The sequence below is a fragment of the Scardinius erythrophthalmus genome, assembly GCF_964197995.2.
Source record: "Scardinius erythrophthalmus genome assembly, chromosome: 21".
NCBI classification, from domain to species: domain Eukaryota; kingdom Metazoa; phylum Chordata; class Actinopteri; order Cypriniformes; family Leuciscidae; genus Scardinius; species Scardinius erythrophthalmus.
Window position 1 is genome coordinate 3,760,379 of NC_138241.1, and position 19,652 is coordinate 3,780,030.

A 19,652-nucleotide genomic window follows, 5' to 3' on the forward strand; every position below is an offset into this window, starting at 1 on the left:
CGTGTGTTTTGCAGATCTTGGCGTCTCATGACTTTGAGAACATGAGGCACTGCAAAGCATTATTAATGTCTCTTAAAGCAAAGGGGTATGATAGACAAGAAGGTGTGTAAGCAAGAAGTACTAATCATGGCAATTTTGTCAACATAATGATTGTAATTATGTAAAGACATTGATAAGCTGCCCAGGGTGCGTATATTACTTTTCTCTAGCTAAACTTTAATGGAGTAGTGCATGTTTATAGAATATCTGAAACTAAGCATATAATCCAGGATTTATCATATAGGCAACCACCAAGATGTTGACGAACAGCTTGGTTTAATATAAGCCATCTGTAAGCCTGGAAAAAGATACTGTAGATCAGCATGAAAGAGGAAACAATGGTGCAAACCTTTTTATGGCTTTCCATAAGGAGATTCTGTACTACCATAATTTTTCATGCAATTCTGTCAAATAATACGGCATTTTAGGATCTTGCGTATCCTCCTCGAAGTGGGCTTGCCAAATATTCTCAATGGTCCATGTTCACAGTTCAAGGAAGCCAATAAATATGTTCAGGTTTTTTTTTTACGGTGAGAAGAACTAGATCAGTACAGACCTTTAGACCAATTCCTCCCGGAATTCCGTCTTTTCCATCCCTGCCAGGTGCCCCCTTGATAAACACACACACACACAAATGGCATTAAAGCATAATTACTGACCACTTACAAAAATTAAGAGAAATTGAGTGATATACATACAGGCTCTCCTGGATATCCAAGTGGACCAGAAGGGCCTCTACTCCCCTTTTCTCCCTAAGATGGACAGTATGTCAGTTAATGCAATAAGTTATTGGAACACAACAAACGAATGAGGTTGCAATGCTGTTCAAGTCATTAACAGATTTGTTTTGTGATATATTTATCCATACCAGCATCTCATTAAACATGAAGTACATCATGTTTCATTCCAACATTGTATCGGCACTTTTCAGGACAGGGACTTATTCAGTAACCAATATGATGCAAGAAATGCCCCAGCTATTCATTAGCTAGTGTCTCAGAAGGATTATAGATATGAGGATGGCTAAGAAAATGTCCAATGAAGAGCTGAGGCATAGTAAAAATCCAGAGTCAGTGTTTCTACAAACAGTCTTAGAACAAGACCACAAAGCATTACTGGTCATAGAGAAGTATTTACCAAATTTATCCTGAATGTCAAGTGTAACACATTCTCATATCAACAGGCATAAATAAAACTTCGTTTGAGAGCTGGAAATAAAAAGGGGAAGCTCTATGCTCTGTATGGAGTTAAGAAAATGAAGAGGAAAGTAACCATACCACTTGCCCATCTTTGCCTGGTGGTCCTTGTATGCCTTGAGTACCAAAAGATCCCTAGTGAGAAAACATAACATAATGTAAAACATTTATTTTCAGTGTAAATATATATATTTTTTTAAAAATATATGGGTGACCTTTATTTAAAATTGAGTTCAAAGTCAAACCAGTACATACAGTGACCTCAACTAGTATTTGGACAATTCTAAATCACGCATAAAAATATATGAATGTCACTACAAACTATTTGGCATCTGCGAACATCACCTCAAGTTATAGACATGTTCTACTTTGACAGCCAGGATACACAAAACGTTGTCTTCATTTTAAACAGTATACTGTTTTATCATTTAAACCATGGAATTGTTTTTTGTGTGCTTGTGTTATCTTTCTTTAAAATACATTCCACTTGCTTTGTTATCAAATGCTTCAGTCTTACATATTTACTGTAAGGATCCAAAGGCTATATGTTTAAATAGTAGGGCTGTAACGATATGCGATATGAAACCGAAATCGTGACACTCAGATCCACGAACCTAGCTGTTGTGTTTTGAGAAGGCAGAATCGCGTCACACCCCTTCCAACTCCTAGAGTTATCCTTCCCGTCCAGATCCAATGCTACCACATCTTTAAATTACTATTAGTATTACTTGAAGTTAACATTATAAAATACGTAGACCCACACCACGAAACTAGTTGAGGATAAATTCTTTCAAATTGGGCAATTCCAGCGTTATGGATGTGACATTTGCAGTAAAAACTTGAAATATAAATTCTCAGAAAATGCATTTAAAACCAATATATGGAAACGTCTATTTATATATTCATACTCCATTAATAAAGTCCAGACATTAGAAAAATATCAGTCTACACATGCGTTTTATATTTAATATGAGGGAAATACACATGCGTTACGGACGTGACACAACACATCTTTAACTTTTAGGTGGCAAAATATTTTTTAGTAATTCTATGAATTACACTGCGCAAACCAAAAGTGATACTACCCACCGGATGAAGAAGGGTTGGCTCTCCACAGAATATAAAATATTCATTTTATTTTATTTTTCGTGTTCGCATTTATGAGGAAAAAACAATGTTATGGACGTGACAAGCGGCACTAAAAGACTGCTTTAAAACTTTCACAGAGACCTCAAACAGAAAGCTCAAAGCCTTTCTTTAAAGTGAATTGCCTGGATTTAATAAAAAAGAAATATAGCAATATAGTAAATATAGCAGACGTTAGATAATTCCACATGGAGGTGCTGGTGCGTGAACTGGAGCTTGTCTCATAAATTAACCTAAATTCAGCGTATAAGGTAGCCTACTTTCCTCACAGACCTGAGAAATATATCTATAGAAAGCTTGAAAGCTTGAGCTTTATTGGCAGTGCCACCTTTACATGTTACATGAACGCGTCACCACCGCATCAGCACTGAAAACATGGAGATTTTTTTCAATCCCCAAGTCTGGCTTCGGGTGGCAAGGGGCCAGGGAGTTTCATGAGCGGCAGGTTGTTGCACTGGGGTGGAAAGATCATGCTTGTGTTGTTGTGAAGAAGAGGAGAAGTGCTCTTTTTATGAAGGTGGTTGTTTTTTATTTTAGTTTTTTTAATCTGCTATAACGCACCCACCCGGTGGGGCAAACTCAGCACTGGCAACAAATATAACGCTTCCAACGCCCGGAACTGAACAAGGGGTTGGGGGGCGAACACAAAACCATTTAGCCTTCCCCTCTTCACACCTGTTGCATCAGGACTGCTTTGGCTGTGGCTCAGGATCCAACACTATCTTGGGGCGTGGACCCTGGCACTTGGGAAAGGGGTAATGCTAAGTATATATGTGTATAAATATATGTTGATTATGTGTCTATGCAGAATGACTTATGAGCAGCAACCTTTTTATTTTGGGTATGTCGTTTATGCCCCACATGCCAAAATGGGTGATGTCTAGTAAGGGGTTAAAACTGACCTTTTCACCTGGTTTGCCAGGTGGCCCGGGTAAACCTGGAATGCCGCTGTCACCCTAAAGACAAAGACACACACACTGAAAAAAATCATTTCAGTAAATTCTACATAAAGGTTGTACAGCCATTGCCAAAAAAATTGGCAGTGACAAATTTTTGTGTTTCACAAAGTCCTCTCCTTGAAAACTATAATAAGCATTTAATACGTTTTAAAGGCTTTTATATGCAAAAAAATCAATATAGTGTCGACCCTTCTTCTTCATTACCTTGCAATTCACTCTGGCATGCATCTGGGCCAAATCCTGACTGATGGCGATTTATTCTTGGCTTATTATTGATCATAGTTGATCACAATTTGTGGACTTCTGCTTGTCCACTCATCTTTGTGGACTGAACACAGTTTGGAATTAAGATCCGGGGAGTTGCCTGGCCACGGATCCAAAATTTCAGTGTAATGATCTCCGCAACACTTCATTATCACTCTTGCCTTGTGACATGGTGCTCTATCATGCTTGAAAATGCATGGATCATCAGAAACAAATGCTCCTGGATTATTGGGAGAAGTTGATCTTGCAGGACGTTTTGATAACATTCTTTATTCATGGCAGTGTTTTGGGGCAGAATTTTGAGAGTGCCCACTCCCTTGGATGAAAAGCAACCCCACACATGGATTTTCTCAGGGTGCTCCACTGTTGGCACAACACAGGACTCATGGTAGAGTTCACCTTTTCTTTAATGGACAATTGATTTTCCAGATGTCCCAAACAGTCGGGAGGGGGCTTTCATCAGAAAAAAAAGTCTACATCATTCTTCTGCTGTCCAATCCTTGTACTTCCTGCATAATTTCAGTCTATCCTTGATGTTTTTCTTGGAGAAAAGTGGCTTCTTTGTTGCCCGTCTTGACACCAGGCGATTGTCCAAAAGTCTTGGTCTCACTGTGCAGATGCACTCACACCCACCTGCTGCCAAGTTTGATTAAGCTCTGCACTTGTGGTAACATGATTCTGTAGCCGACTCCTTAGGAGGAGACAGTCATGGTGCTTGCTGGACACTCTGGGACGCCCTGAAGCCTTCTTCACTGCAGCTGAACTTCTCAACTTGAAGTCCTTTAGGATCAGTTAAATGGTTCTTTGGTTTCCAATATTCTTTGCAGCAATTTTCTTGCATGTTGAGGCCATTTTGATGCAAAGCGATGATGGCTGTACCTCTTTCTTTGGAGGTAACCATTGCTAAGACAAGTCTTCTCTTATAATCAAATCCGAAATGATAGAGTGATTTCACCTGACTAGTACTCATTCATATGATTAGTGAAATGACAGTGACATTTGTGTTTTTGTGATAAAGTTCGTTTTTTTTTTTTTGTTTTTTTTTTTTTGGCCAATGAAGCTTTTTGGAATTATTTAAAATGCATCTGATCAGTCTGCACAATAATCTAGAAACAATGTCAACCAACCCCACAATAACTGAAGCAGCAAACTTTATGAAACACAAAATTGATGGCACTCCCAATACTTTTGGCCACAGCTGTACAGTACATTTAAAGAAGTTTAAACGTGAACTTAAATGTCAGTCACAAATATTGATTCCAACATACAAAAAACCCTTGCAATATGCATGAGGTTTCTGGGAGAAACTGACTTTGTTTAGGCAAGAAGTAGAAAGATTTGAACCTAATCTTTTGGGATATTAGATATTTATTTAGCTAATTTTTCCTGAGCTGTCATAAGCAACTTTGTTTTAAATATCACTTGTTTATGCCAGTAGGTAAAAATTACCTTAGATTAATTTGCTGTATTTCATTTTCATTTTGAAGTAGATTTAATTTAATTTTATCCTTGTGATGTTTTGTCAAATAATCTGCATGCAAGCTTATGAAAGCAAATGTGAATATGTGACGACTAAATATGTTGCCATAATGAAAATGGTGCATTTAAAGATAAAAGGGACAAAAATCCATAGCTCCTTACTGCTTCCCCTGGACTTCCCTTTTCTCCCTTACGTCCATCAGCTCCATGAGGGCCCTGCTCAAACAGAGATTGAAAAGTAGCATCATCAAGGGTAGAGTGAAGTGTTTTAGGGTATGTCTATGACACATGCACTCATACCTCCATGCCGGGAGAGCCTTGAATGCCAGGACTTCCTCTAGAACCTGGGACACCCTTTAATAAAGAAAGAGTCTTATATTAGTCTGACCCACAGTCATACAAATAAATATTAAATATGACTATTAAATATTCATCAAGGTCAAACTGAAAGAAAAAAAGTAACATCACATATTATGATCTGTTCCCACATAATTTTAACACTCAGTCCTTCTAAGCCCATAATGTGCATTTATTGAAACTACTGTAAGCTTCAAAAGAGACTTGTGTTGAACTTTGTGATGGCAGACGTCAGTGTATGAACACGTGACTTAACTGAATAACGATTTAAATCTAAGTTTCTTACCAATGCCTATTGTATGGCTTTAGATGACTATGTGAATACTATATGAATATATAGTAACATTTCCCATCTACTGCTATTTTATGGAACATGTTTATTGTTGCTAGCGTGTTACCAAATGTTTGCTTACTGTCACATTTAAAAAGAACCAAAGGTTGATTAAAGTAAAACTTTCATTCTAGTGAGTCAGGTTAACTGATCCGAGGAGTGTTTCCTATACACTTAACTACCATACTGCAATGCGTAATTGGACAAATTGTTAGATCTGTTTCCCAAAACCTTAAGAATAAGAATAGAGTTAGAGAACTGTCATTAATGATGTCATTGCAGGTGGTGAAGTAGCCTAATAAATTTAGCCAGTTAATTTTGCTAATTAATTTTGGATTATTGCTGTTAATAACGAACATGGCATCTAAAGACTACTTTTCTATTTTTGTTCTCTGTTGTTTTGCTTGATTTGTAGATGTCTGGTTCAATTGCAGATTCCTTCTTACGTCATACTTTGGGGTTTCCCCAGGCTTGTAGCACACTTACACACATGCATAATCTTCAATAATGGTGCTTTTATTCTCCCTCATTTACATTTGCACAGAATGACAGATGTAGATTGTACTGCATGTTAGCTATTTTGCAAGATCTATTGGTAATACTATTTCAATAGTTACATTTTAGACATTCTACTAACTATAAGTTACTTTACATGTCAACTAGCAGTCATTAGAGAATTAGTAGACTGTCTTTACTTAATATCTGCTAACACTTTATTTTGATACCCCCCAACAGACATTTTACTGACTATAAGTAGCTTTGCAATTACATGTCAACTTATTCTACTAACCCTAACCTAATTGTCTACTAATACTCTGATGAGAGTTAGTTGACATAGTAGCAAAGTTACTTACAGTTAGAAATAAAGTGTAATCTGTATGTAGGTCCACATCAGACTAACAAGAAACTATGCTTTTAACCACAGTTTGAGAACTGTAGTTTGACCCACACAACTTGCTGTTTGGGAATGTTCGTTGGAACTACGGTTTCTGGAAACATTGATTTGTTGAACTATTTTGGTAACAAGTGAACTTGTGATCTTGGTTCGCTGTAAAATTTATTTTGAAAAGGACATTGTTTTTATACACAAAGATAATAACTAAAACAGCAAGTTAAAGAGAGAAAGTTCATGTGAAGATTTTTGTCATGAGTATTATTTATTATGAATGCGTGCAGTACGCGCCTACGTGAAACATTTGTGCAGACTCCAGCTGGATGATGACACTCATGTCTTTGTTTTTGGGACATAAAATAAACCCCACTGTTTTTTTTGTTTTTTTTAATTCAGACCTTTTTGAAACTATTGTTGACTTGTGAGAATATTGCACGCCTCTCTGCGAAGACTGTACACAATTGACAAGACTGAAAGGGCAATATATTCATAAGATTCTTCTCAATATAATTCTTTTATTGATTTAAACAGTTAGCTCTACAGTCACTTGACAATAGACATTTTCACAAAAGAGGGTGGAAAAGGTTTTCCACAAACATGTACTTTGGTGCCCCTTGACCTTGAGTTATTTTTACAAGTATTAAAGGCAGAAAAGCAATGATTGTTTGATTTCTCATTATTTATTATATCTGTATATAGCCTATTTAGATTTGGACTGTTTGCACAGAAATGTTTACTTTAACATTGTATTAGGTACATTAACTGTTGGTTATCTGTAAATACTATAAGTATAATGAGAAAACATGAGGTGAAATATGCTTTACATCTCTAAAAACCTGCTGTTTATTGACTAAACATGCAGGCATGTGTGCATAATGTGGACATGTGTTCATAAAGATATGAAGACTTGCAAGTATGGCATCCAGGTGTTGTTATTGCACATTCACCTAATGTTCAGAGCTCTTCCGAGGGTCATTCATCATTCATGCTCAACAATTTTTTTCAGTCAAACTAACTCGTGCTGAGAAAAACTGCAGCTGCAGTCAAAATTGCAACCCTACAAGTGCCCACAAACCAGGTGCGTTTCCTTCGAGGAGGCAAGGGAGGCAGTGCCTCCCCAAAAAATTGAATGAGAAAATAATCCACGTTACAAAAATAAAACAAAGATAATATGACATTAAAAAGTGTATAAATCAAGTTTATATTAGGGCTGGGACAATAAATCAGTTCATCGCGTTTCGTGGATCGATTCCAATATTTTTCGAATGCATCGCCGTTCTCTCTCAAATCAATTCTGAGCTTATTTTTTAACAGCAGATGGCGCTCTATTTTTATTTTATTTTTATATAGCACACACAATACAACAGGCGTTGCCCAAGGTGCTTCACAAACAAAAGTAGGATAAAACACTCAATTAAAAATTACATACAAACAAGCAATGGAATGTAAACATAAGACAGGAGACAATTACATACTGTATCACTTTCACACAAAGGGCCAAGCCACTTCAGACTGTCCCCCATGATACATCTAATAAGTGGGTTTTTAACAACGACTTAAACACAGCCAACGACTTTGCTGATCTGACAGAGTGTGGGAGGTTATTCCACAGTATAGGACCGACTCGAGAAAACGCTCTGTCACCTTTACGTTTAAAATTTGTTCTTAAAGTCACAAGGAGATTTAAATTTTCCGATCTCAATGACCTGGACGGAATGTATACAGACAACAACTCAGAAAGGTATGGTGGTGCCAAATTATGTAATGCTTTAAAGACCAGAACAATGATCTTGTAATGCACTCTATACTCGACTGGCAGCCAATTTAAGGATCTCAATAAAGGTGTAACATGATCCGTTTTCTTCGCTGACTTAATCAATCTGGCTGCAGCATTTTGTATGTTTTGCAAGCGTGCCAGAGCTTTTTTATCAATCCCAGCATACAGTGAATTACAATAATCCATTCTAGAGAAAATGACTGCAGAAATATCTCTCAAAATCTGTTGGAGATAAAAATGGTTTGGTTTTTACTAAGAGCTTTAAGTGAAAAATAAACTAGATTTAACCACAGAATTTATTTGTTTATCCATTTTTAGCTCAGAGTCCATGATAAAACCAAGGCTTTTAACCTTTTCAGAGATTGCAACTGCCAGGGGGGTATCTTTTAGTTGCTCGGACACTAAGTGGGAATTGGGGCTGAAAACTATAACCTTAGTTTTCTCTTCATTTAGTTTTAAAAAAATTAGCTGCCAAACATTCTTTCACCTCCTGAATACAAGCTAGTAGGTTACCGAAAGTATTACTATTTGACTGTTTTACCAAAAAATAAATCTGTACGTCATCCGCGTAGCAGTGAAAAGACATATTGTGTTTCCGAAAAATAGAACCAAGAAGTAGCATATATAGAGAGAATAAGATAGGAGCTAAAATCGAACCCTGGGGAACCCCACACAATAACAGGGACCTCCGGGACATGCAATCTTTTACACACACAGAAACAGATCTATCAGCAAGATACGAATTAAACCACTTAAGGACATTCCCCTTTAGGCCAACCCAAGATTCCAGACTCTGCAGCAAAATATTGTGGTCCACCATATCAAACGCAGCACTGAGATCAAGAATCATCAATACAGAGTTTTCCCCTTTGTCCAAATTTCCCCTTTGTCCAAATTTCCCCTTTGTCCACCTCCACCAGTGCTGTCTCAGTGCTATGCCTTGACTTAAAACCAGATTGAAACACCTCAGTTATGGAGTTCGATCACAGGTGGTCTTGAAGTTTTTGAAGATTTGAAATCGGCCTAAAATTATTTGGGTCGTCCATAGGGAGGTTTGGCCGTTTTAACAAAGGAGACACAACAGCATGTTTAACCTATAACTCGATCTGCTCTAGCAGATATTATTACACACTTAAAACCTTCCTCTTCAAAAGACGACATCATGCCACCCTGGCTCTTTAAGCAGATCGTGGATACCGTGAATCTTAATATCTTGAACTTAGTCAACTAATGCCTTAGCCAGGGCATCTGTCCAATTGATTTTAAAAATCGCTCCACTCCCTAGGGGAAGTCCATGGTGACGGAGAGGGAGCATCAGTCCCTACCTGTGGTATATGAGCACGGAGGTTCTCAACCTTCCCTTTGCAATTTTTTTGAAACTCCTCACAGGTAATAGTTAAGGAGTCCGGATGCAAATTTTGGATATGATTTATAGTCGCATTGATTGTGTCAAATAACACTTTGGGATTATTAGCATTCTTTAAAATAGTCTCAGAATAAAATTTGTTTAATGTCCTTTGACCTCTTCTGAAATGCAACCAAAGATTCTCTGAACAAGTCGTAATGCACTTGAATTTTAGATTTTCTCCATCTCCTCTCCACCTGCCTAGACAGTCGTCTCAGGGTGCGAATGTCATCATTTACCCATAGCGGGGAAGTATGACTAGTATGTTTAACTGTGAGCGGGGCAATAACATCAAGAATTTCAGAGCAGACAGATTTGAATTGCTCTAGGCTAGTTTTTAAGCGCACGCTCAAATGCTCACAAAAAGAGCGCTTGTGTCTGAGAATGCACCTCAGAATGCTTTTATGACGCAAGATTAATGTGAACAGCCCACTGCAAACACCCTTGTAATTTGCTGCAACCTTTTCGAACTTTATGAATGATTATTTTATGGAAGTTTCAAGTGGTGTGTGTGAGGCATTGGAAGCAAGGCATTGGCTTTTTCTAAAGCACGCAGTGCCATCTGCTGTCAAAAAATAAGCTCAGAATCGATTCGAGAGAGAATCACGATACTTTAGGAAAATCTCAGAATTGATCCAGAATCATTTATCGATTCACGATGCATCGATTTATTGTCCCAGCCCTAGTTTTTATAATGTAACACTGTCCAACAGCAACAGCAGGAGTCCACGTCTCTCTTGCCTCCCCTGAGCCCTTTGAGTTTTAACAGACACTCTAAAGCATTCGCTCAGTGTAGTGGGGGGTAATTGAGAATGAATGGGGGAAAGTCACATGAGAGGAGGCAATGTCTCCATCGTGCTATGATTGGATATGATTGGTTTGTGTGATAAATCCTGCCTCTTGTTTTCGTGTGTAAATCAGTCTGAATGAACGGAATAATGCCGTTAATGAGAAGACTAATTAAAAATTAAGTAAACAACTCAGCCACTTAGAAATTACGCTTTATGTCAAAATAAAACTTGAAATGGCCTGAAAACATGATGACTGTGGGGCTTTTTTCGTGAGTGATCAGCTTGGTGAAATTAAAGATACATCTTTGTCCTATCCCCACTCATCTCATACAAGCAATTTCTTCTTCAGTTGTACCTGCACTAACTCATATCATCCATCAACACCTCTCTTCACACTGGTATTTTTCCCACAGCATTTAAGCAGGCTTGGATAACCTCACTGCTTAAGAAACCCACTCTAAATCCAGCACATCTAGAAAATTACAGACTGGTATCCCTTCTTCCATTCATTGCTAAAACACTTGAATGGGTCATCTTCAACTAAGTCTCTATCTTCATTGCACAGTACAGCCTCCTGGACAACAACCAGAACACTCGACTGAGACTGCCCTGCTCTCGGTTATTGAAGCTCTGAGACTGGCAAGAGCAGCTTCCAAATTCTCAGTGCTCATCTTGTTGGATTTATCTGCTGCTTTTGACAAAGTTAACCCCCAGATCCTCCTGTCAACTCTCAAGACAAAGGGCATCTCTGGAACCGCACTCCAATGGCACAAGTCTTACCTCTCAGATAGGTCCTTCGGGTTTCGTGGAGAGGTGAGGTGTCTAAGTCGCAAGATCTAGCTACTGGAGTGCCTCAGGGCTCAGTGCTTGGACCACTTCTCTTCTTCATCTACATGTCATCACTAGGATCTGTCATTCAGAAACATGGTTTTTCCTATCACTGCTATGCTGATGACACACAACTCCTACCTTTCATTATGAGGTTTTATTAACAAAGTTCGGGAGGAGCACGTTCAGATAATTAACACAAGTGGAGAGCACTCAGCAATCAATGGTAAGAGGTATATACACCCAGCAGTCTCACCTCAATCCATTGACAGTTTTGCAGCATCCCCCCACCACCCCTTCTCCACGCTTCTAGTCCTAAACACTTACATACGGGGGGAGTACTCTGGGTTCGGGCCAAACTCCGAGCTCGGAGCTCTCCCTCCGGACAGCACGCCAAATACGCATTAAACTTTACCCCCTCAAATTGTATGTAAGTGTGAACTCGTAAACAACCAGATGATCCAAAGGTAGCTGCTCGCATCTCAGCCTGCCTGACAGACATTTCTTGCTGGATGAAAGACAACCACCTTCAACTAAACCCTGCTAAGACAGAGCAGATGGTGGTCCCAGCCAAGCCAACACTCCATCACAACTTCTCCATTTAGCTAGGTTTGTCAACCATAACTCCATCCAGAACAGCCAGGAACCTTGTGCTGCATCTCAATTCACCTACTTATACTTTACCCTAAAAGTATGTACTCTTTTTGTGAAGAAAAAGTACATACTTTTGAGTGTAGCAGAAGAGTAGGAAAGCTTTTGGGACATACTACTGCGTAATCTTTAATGGACATCTCTCTGTCGCTTAGTTACGTGCATCCTGCCACTGTTTAAACGGCCCTGTCAATCATCTTGTGACAATCATCCACATTCAATTTAATTTAATTTCTTACCATTTTGGACAGAAATGTAGTAGCATGTTGATCTGTCAATCGTTGGTCTTTCGAACTTGTCGAATTCTCTTCTTGTGTTTGCAATTTGAATAATGATGCATTTAAAAGTTAATGGCCATTAAAAGTATCATTACAAAAGTTCACAATGCTGTTGCAGATTAAATATAATGTGGATAACATTGAATAAATATTTTTTCGTCAGGTTAGATACTGATAATTAATCACTTCAACCCCTTTGTCTAAACCTCTACTTAACCTTCGGACTCGCATATCAGCCGTGTTTGTAGTTTTTGAACACTTTTTCCCCCTGTTTTTGTAGTTCTAATCGAATCCCCGTCCGACGCGCTGATCTTTAACGAGCCGAAGAGAGCGCATGTCATACCCTAAAATCCTGAAATTGCACTGGTTGCCAATCGCTGCTCGCATCAAATTCAAGGCACTGATGTTTGCCTACAGAACAACCACTGGCTCTGCACCCCTATACCTAAACTCACTACTTCAGACCTATGTGCCCTCCAGAAGCTTGCGTTCTGCAAGTGAACGGCACCTTGTGGTGCCATCTCAAAGACTGTTCCCTGCTGGTGGAATGATCTGCCTAACTCAACCAGAGCACGAGTCTTTAGCTATTTTCAAGAAACTGCTGAAGATGCATCTCTTTCAGAAACACTTGACCCATTAATACTAACACTTACTATTCTATATGTGTTTTTAAAAATAAAACACCTTTCTACATGTACTGTGCTAGACTAACTGGGACTGATCACAGTACTTGAATATCACTGCCCTGTTGTTGTATCAAACTGATTGCTTCTATTGCTCTCCTCATTTGTAAGTCGTTTTGGATAAAACTATAAATGAATCCTGTACTATAAATGAATATTATCATGTTCAATTCTAAAACAAATATATATATTTACTTTTATGTAGGGGTGAACAGTAGGACCAAGTGAGATGTAAGGGTCATATGTTTATGTTAAAATGGACAGTTCCTTAGGGTTTTTCCTGGGTTAAAAATGGCGTATGAACACAGTTACCACACACATGGTACAAAGTACCCTACCCATGTGAATTGAGAGCCCAGTACTGACAATAAATGCAAAGAACCAGTTTGTAATATTAACTTATTCATGAAATTAAAAAAAAGAATCACTGTCAGGACAGATCATAAAACTATTAGAACTATTTTATATTAAAAATTCTAATAAAGTTTTCAAGTGAATGATTTGAAAACTTAAAATGAATCAACAAAGTTACATTCATTGCATATGAATTCTATATTAATGCAACTAGTTGCATTGCTGTTTAGTAAATATAAATGACTACACTTTGCTTTGTTCCTAAGGCTATATTCAAAATCCGCTTATTTGTGTATCCGATTGGAATCTGAACTAAAATTATTCACTTTCCACATTGTGTACCAACTGTTCGGATCTGATCTGGGGGTTTGCAATACAGATGTTGTCTTGTTTACAACATGACAATGTGTAGCCGGCGCGCTGGACTACTGTGTCTTCTGATGACTGTGTCTTCAGACTTTGGAACTCAATGTATATTTACTGACACATATTAGCTCATATTACCAGACATACTATCTTGTATCCTCTTACATTCAGTACATTCTTACATTCATTATGAGAACACCAGAATTCATGGAAGGTGAATTTTGTCATTGACAATTCTATCCAAACAAACTTGTGGGGATGTTAATGCATGTTGCAGTTCTGGATACTGCATTGAACACGACACGTGCTCAAGTTAATTTGAGGTTGTATTAAACTGTGTAGTACTCACAGGCTTACCATCAGCACCAGCTGGACCAGTTTGACCCGGATCTCCTATTCTGCCCTGTTCACCCTAGAGAATGTACAAGTGATGCATTGTAAATAGTATTTACATAATTTAATTACAAAATATTGATCAAAGAACATAAAGGCTTATCTAACTATTTGTATCTTTGCCAATGATTAACAGCTATTTTTTATTTTTTTTTGTTAAACACATTCTCAAGGGCACCATTAAAACCATTTAACACTTTAGTTTATTATTTCAGGTGCCTTGATAAAAGACTACAATTGAAAAGTGTAAACATATTATATATAAAATTCAACCCGCCGAAGTGGCTAGTTGGAGAGATTGCGTTACACGCCACTGCTGAAATACACTCACATTTGGCTGGTTGGCACAAGTTAATGTAAAGCCCTGCTTATATTTATTCATAAATGCTTTGCTTTATATAAGAATATTTTTTGGTCTCTTTAATGAGAAAATGATGAATGTAGTAAATCTGTCTGTAACTTCAGAATTCTGTTTAGGGCTGTTTATGGTGATCACCTGCTGAAAAGCAGCATGTGTTTTCAAGCATAGGCATGACCTTATAAACTTCAGACTTGCCTTTTGGAGACTTTTATGTGCAATGAAATGACTTCTGATGCAATGAAGAGATTATATAAGGTGTTCTGTTGTATAAAGCTGCCAAAGGGGTTGAGGGATAGGCTATATCGTACCTTCATTCCTGGGGTACCTGGTGGCCCAGGTGGACAGATGCAGGGCTCTGGGGTTGGATCAATGTCACCTGGTACATTATCACACTAAGAAAATAGAAAAACATTGTTTACTATGCTGCATTTCATAAAACATAAAGCGTCAGACATTTCCTGTTTGTGGCATAAGCTAAACTTGCAGTATTCAGCATTCAGCAGTATGGCACAGTAGTTTGGAAAAATGACAATAATAGAGACAGCCTACAGCACAACACTGTTGAACCTGTTTTATGACATTAGCCATTTTAAAGTCAACATGTTATCACAATTGACAAATCTTATTTTTATGGAATATTGCCATGTTTCTTTTTTTAAGCATTCATGTGCTCTTGTAATCTTTAATAAAAAAATGGCTTATTCTTGTTGGAGAAGCCGACATATGTTACAATAGGGAAGAAAATACAGTTGCAACTTCCATTTCATGCTGACTTTAAGTGCCCATGTGAATACACTAAAAGGTACAGAGATTTAGACATGATACCATGACAATGACACAGTCCCCCTGTAAAAGTACAGCCCACACACTACCAGAAATGTTTAAAGTCCCCCTGTGGTGAAAATCCAGCTTTTAATGTTGTTTATATGTCTACTGTATGTGGTGTTTTAATATGCTTTAAGACAAACCATGTGCAAATTCATAAGTCGACACCATTGCTGAGTATTTTCTCCTTAAAACTGCAGTGAACCAAAGACAGTCTCAAAAACACGCTTTGAAATCGCTGGTGTTTCTGACGTCACAAACTACCTTGTAAAAAAATCAGGTCAGCATGTGATCGTCAACGAGTAGATCTCTGAGTGAGTGGAGGCGGAACTAATTTGTATACTGTAATATAATCTATAAATATACGTATACTAAATGAGGCAAGGGTGTAGATTTACATTCAAGCTATTTTAAGGAACAAAGAAAAAAAATGTCTAGGAAAAAAACATTTAAATATGTCATTTTGTTGATCAAAGCTGAGTTTTAAGGGATAAGATTATTCACTACAGGGGGACTTTAAAGTACAGTGGAGAACCATGCCACTGCCAAAGTACTTTATAGACAAGCAGTTTAACTTTTTTCAGCTTTTGTGAGTGAGAAGGTCCACACCAGCATCGTTCAGCCATACATTCTCAAAGCTGCTGACAGTCCTTTGAAAGATTTTCCAGCTATGAGAATGCTTAGACACTCCAAAAGAACATGAGGCAAATCTTACCTCTGCAATTCAAAATGAGATAAGCAGTTACTTTTGAAAGCGAGCAAAGCCATCTTCAAAAGTACATACCTCTCCATCCTAAAAAATGAAAGGAGTGAAAATACATGAAGGGGCCAGGGCAAAAACCATAACTTTGCTAAGAGGTGCAAGGCATTACATGCGCAAGTAGAAAAGGAAAATAATTTGAAATAAAGTGTTTGCCACAGTGTTTATAAATGCCCTACATCTCTAAACAGTGAGTCTGAAAGAAATAGAGCCAAGTCAGGCAAACTGAGTTAGTGAACTGAGAACAATGACAAAGCCGGTGATTGACTTTCTAATAAACTTTTCTAAGCAAATGTCATGCTCTGTTTGAAGCTGAGAAGGTGCTTTTATCTTGTTAGTATAATTGAACAGATTAGATCAGATTAGTAGTACATTAAACACATTCAAAAACATGGTGGACTGGAATGACTGGAATTACAAAATAAATATAAAATGAACAAATTCCTTTGTGTTTTACTTATCAGTTTTTAAAGAATGGTCTGGTAATATGATAAAATATTTCAAATATCAAGTCACTCCTAATCTGATGTGACATTAATAGGTGGAATTTATGTGAATTGGCCAAAACAGAAAGATCCAAGATTCTGGTACTTACAACTCCAGGTATTTCACAGGCTGTTTCCCTGTTATTCTGCTCAGGGTCACAGTAGATTCTGAGTTTTTGAATTTCAAACTGTTCAGGAAGAGGGAGAGAGTACAAATTACAGGTAGTTTTAGAAAAGTCAAAGCCCGGGGCTGTAGGGAAGGGGAAAGGTGCTCCCTGTTGCAAATAAAACACATTTGGTGTCAACATGACATGGTGTCTGCTTTTCCACAAGAACACTGCTGTGTTGCACATGTTGAAAATGTTCCATGATATGTTTATTCTTTGGCAAAAGATCACAAACACACACACACACACACACACACACACACACACACACTCACACACACACACACATATTCCAATAACCTTTAATATTCCTTCAGACCATTGGTTCCCAACCTGGGGTCCGCGCCCCCCTTAGGGGGGCGCCAGAGTTCACAGGGGGGGCGCGGGAGCGGATATGTTTTGAGGTGAATTTCAATTACAATTTCGTTATTTCAAATGTATAGGAGCGTTGCGCGTGGCAAGCGCGCTCATAATGTAAGAGACGCCGGCGAGACCACAACATTGCCCAACATCAAATGGCAAACGTAATGCAAGCGGAACGAAACTGCTCGTTATTGTGTGGTTGAAGGACCGTTTATCAGTTTGTACCAGTGCAGCGCGAGCCGATCGTGATCATGCGACACTGTTACTACACAGCGCTAATAAGAGATCCAGGTAAATAAAGCATTTCAAATCGCCACTGAAGTAATAACATCGCTGCGAGATCTAGTGAGAAACATTCACATTTCTCCGTTATTAATGGATCAAACAGCGCTGACGTGGAAACCTGGAAGAAACAGTGTCCACAGATCAGCAACATTCACCATGGATTTACTGTAGAAACACTAACTGCACCCATGGAAGTTTGACAGGAATAGGCTATAATGCCTTCAAGTAACATTACATCGGTTTTATTTTTACATTATGAATACAATTGCTGCCCTCAAATGTTAATCTGAAATAAAATAAACCTTTGTTTATAACTACTACAATATTACTTTTAATTTTTTTCAAGGAGCTGTTTTGTTTTATATGCTCATAAGAAGAGTGAATTATAGCTCTAGAATTGCTCAAAGTAAAAAAAAAAAAAAAATCATACTTTATGATGTTAGTTTTAATAAAAAAAAAAGAATAAAAAAATGAAATCAAGGAAATTTCTCTGGCATTTCTTTCTTTTTGCTGTATCAAAAACGTACCGAACCGAACTGTGACACAAGTGTATCATATCGAACCGAACCGTGAATTTTGTGAACCGTTACACCCCTAATATATATATATATATATATATATACCGGTATATATATATATATATATATATATATATACCGGTATATATATATATATATATAAATATATATATATATGTATATGGGGGGGGGGGGGGTCCACGGATTGTTAAATATGTACATGGGGGGGCCCCAAGGAAAAAGGTTGGGAACCACTGCTTCAGACAATTATATAATAAGCTTTGTCATCATTTTGTTTGTAGTCCAAAACAAAGTGTAGTCAAATGATCAAAATAAAGTTTAAGTTGAGACATATGGCACACACACACACACACACAAAATTATATTAAAGGGGCTATATGTAGAATTCAGAAACTTTTGTTATTAGTGACACCAGTGGCTGTTAAGTGAACTGCAGCCAGCATTATTATTATTATTATTATTATTGCTAACATAACGTACAAGCAACTGAATGTGATTCAAGGCCCGATATACTCACAGTGAATTTTGTTGTTGTTGTTCTACGCTTAGAAGTAAAAACAAGTTAGAAATACCTTTGCAGCGATATATGTTTAGATGAATAGGTAAATATGTGCTTTGCACTTTCCTCTCAATAACAGCAGTTAAGAAAGCATCTGATCAAAATGATGTGGATATGTTTGCACCAGCTCATGTCGACAGATGAGGTCATTAAAATTACACTGTTATAATAGTTTGATTATAAAGTATATTCAAGACTATACACTATATAGATCTGGCTATGTGATACTGTAGTTTGAATTAATATCTTTACTTTGCAGGACAAAGTAAAGATAGCTGTGTTTCCAAAACGTGATTTGCTATATTTTCGATATAGGTTTATATCCCAGCCACTGCACTAGCCATTATCTTTAATCAAAGGAGACGTAGGCGTGTTATCCAAGCATTAATGGCAAGGAAAGCCCCCAAGGAAAGATGTTTCTCCCTCCTATCTGCTTCAAGGTCTTGATAAATTCTGGCATTTATTTGTTGTTTAGAATCTAGTATTCCTGTAATACTTTTGTCTTTTATGAGTTTAATGTCTCGTCTTCTGTCCAAACATAACGCGTCATATTTAAAGAATGATCAACTTTTATGTACGCCAGGTGACCTGTAAATGTGGAAAAGCTGTTTCAGTGGCAGTTTTGTGAAATATTCCTTTTTCGAATTGCTTGAAACCCATCTCATGCGAGCGTAAAAACTTTTTTGCAATATATGGGAGTTTTTGCGAAATTGATGTGTTTCCATTGGGTGTATTTTCAATTTGTGATTTCAATTTGCACAATCTGAAGGGTAATGGAAATGTGGCTAATGATATTACAGTAAAGAATAGCTCCTTCTGCATTATCCTGAACATTGTATAAGCATTCGTTTCATGTGTCATTGAACGGAAAAAAGGCTCTCGCGAGCGCACCTAACTTCCTTTGGATTTTTTTGGCCAGAACATCCTGAGTACTTAAAAATCAGCCCACAGGCTTTCAAAGAACAGCTAGGAAGTCGGGGAAGGTCTCATTTTTAAAAAATTGTTACAAGCTGTTCAAGTATCGGCAATAAAAAAGCGACTAATACATTAAAATTCTTATATATAGCCCTTTTAATGTTAGGTTTCCCTTATAACAGTGTTAGAATAAGCTAACTTCAA

At 37.6% G+C, this 19,652-nt stretch overlaps 1 protein-coding gene across 2 annotated transcripts in view; it reads right to left on the minus strand.

Moving 5' to 3' along the window:
* Window positions 1-19,652, minus strand: part of col21a1 (collagen, type XXI, alpha 1) — a 75,410-nt gene that overhangs the window by 45,005 nt on the left and 10,753 nt on the right. For both annotated transcript variants that reach the window (XM_081350650.1, XM_081350649.1), the window contains exons 7-15: window positions 16,731-16,808; window positions 14,859-14,942; window positions 14,146-14,208; window positions 5,384-5,437; window positions 5,246-5,299; window positions 3,284-3,337; window positions 1,317-1,370; window positions 738-791; window positions 596-649 (exon numbers count right to left, since the gene is read on the minus strand). In XM_081350650.1, coding sequence (XP_081206776.1) covers window positions 596-649; window positions 738-791; window positions 1,317-1,370; window positions 3,284-3,337; window positions 5,246-5,299; window positions 5,384-5,437; window positions 14,146-14,208; window positions 14,859-14,942; window positions 16,731-16,808 — 549 coding nt within the window. The remainder of the gene's footprint in view (window positions 1-595; window positions 650-737; window positions 792-1,316; window positions 1,371-3,283; window positions 3,338-5,245; window positions 5,300-5,383; window positions 5,438-14,145; window positions 14,209-14,858; window positions 14,943-16,730; window positions 16,809-19,652) is intronic.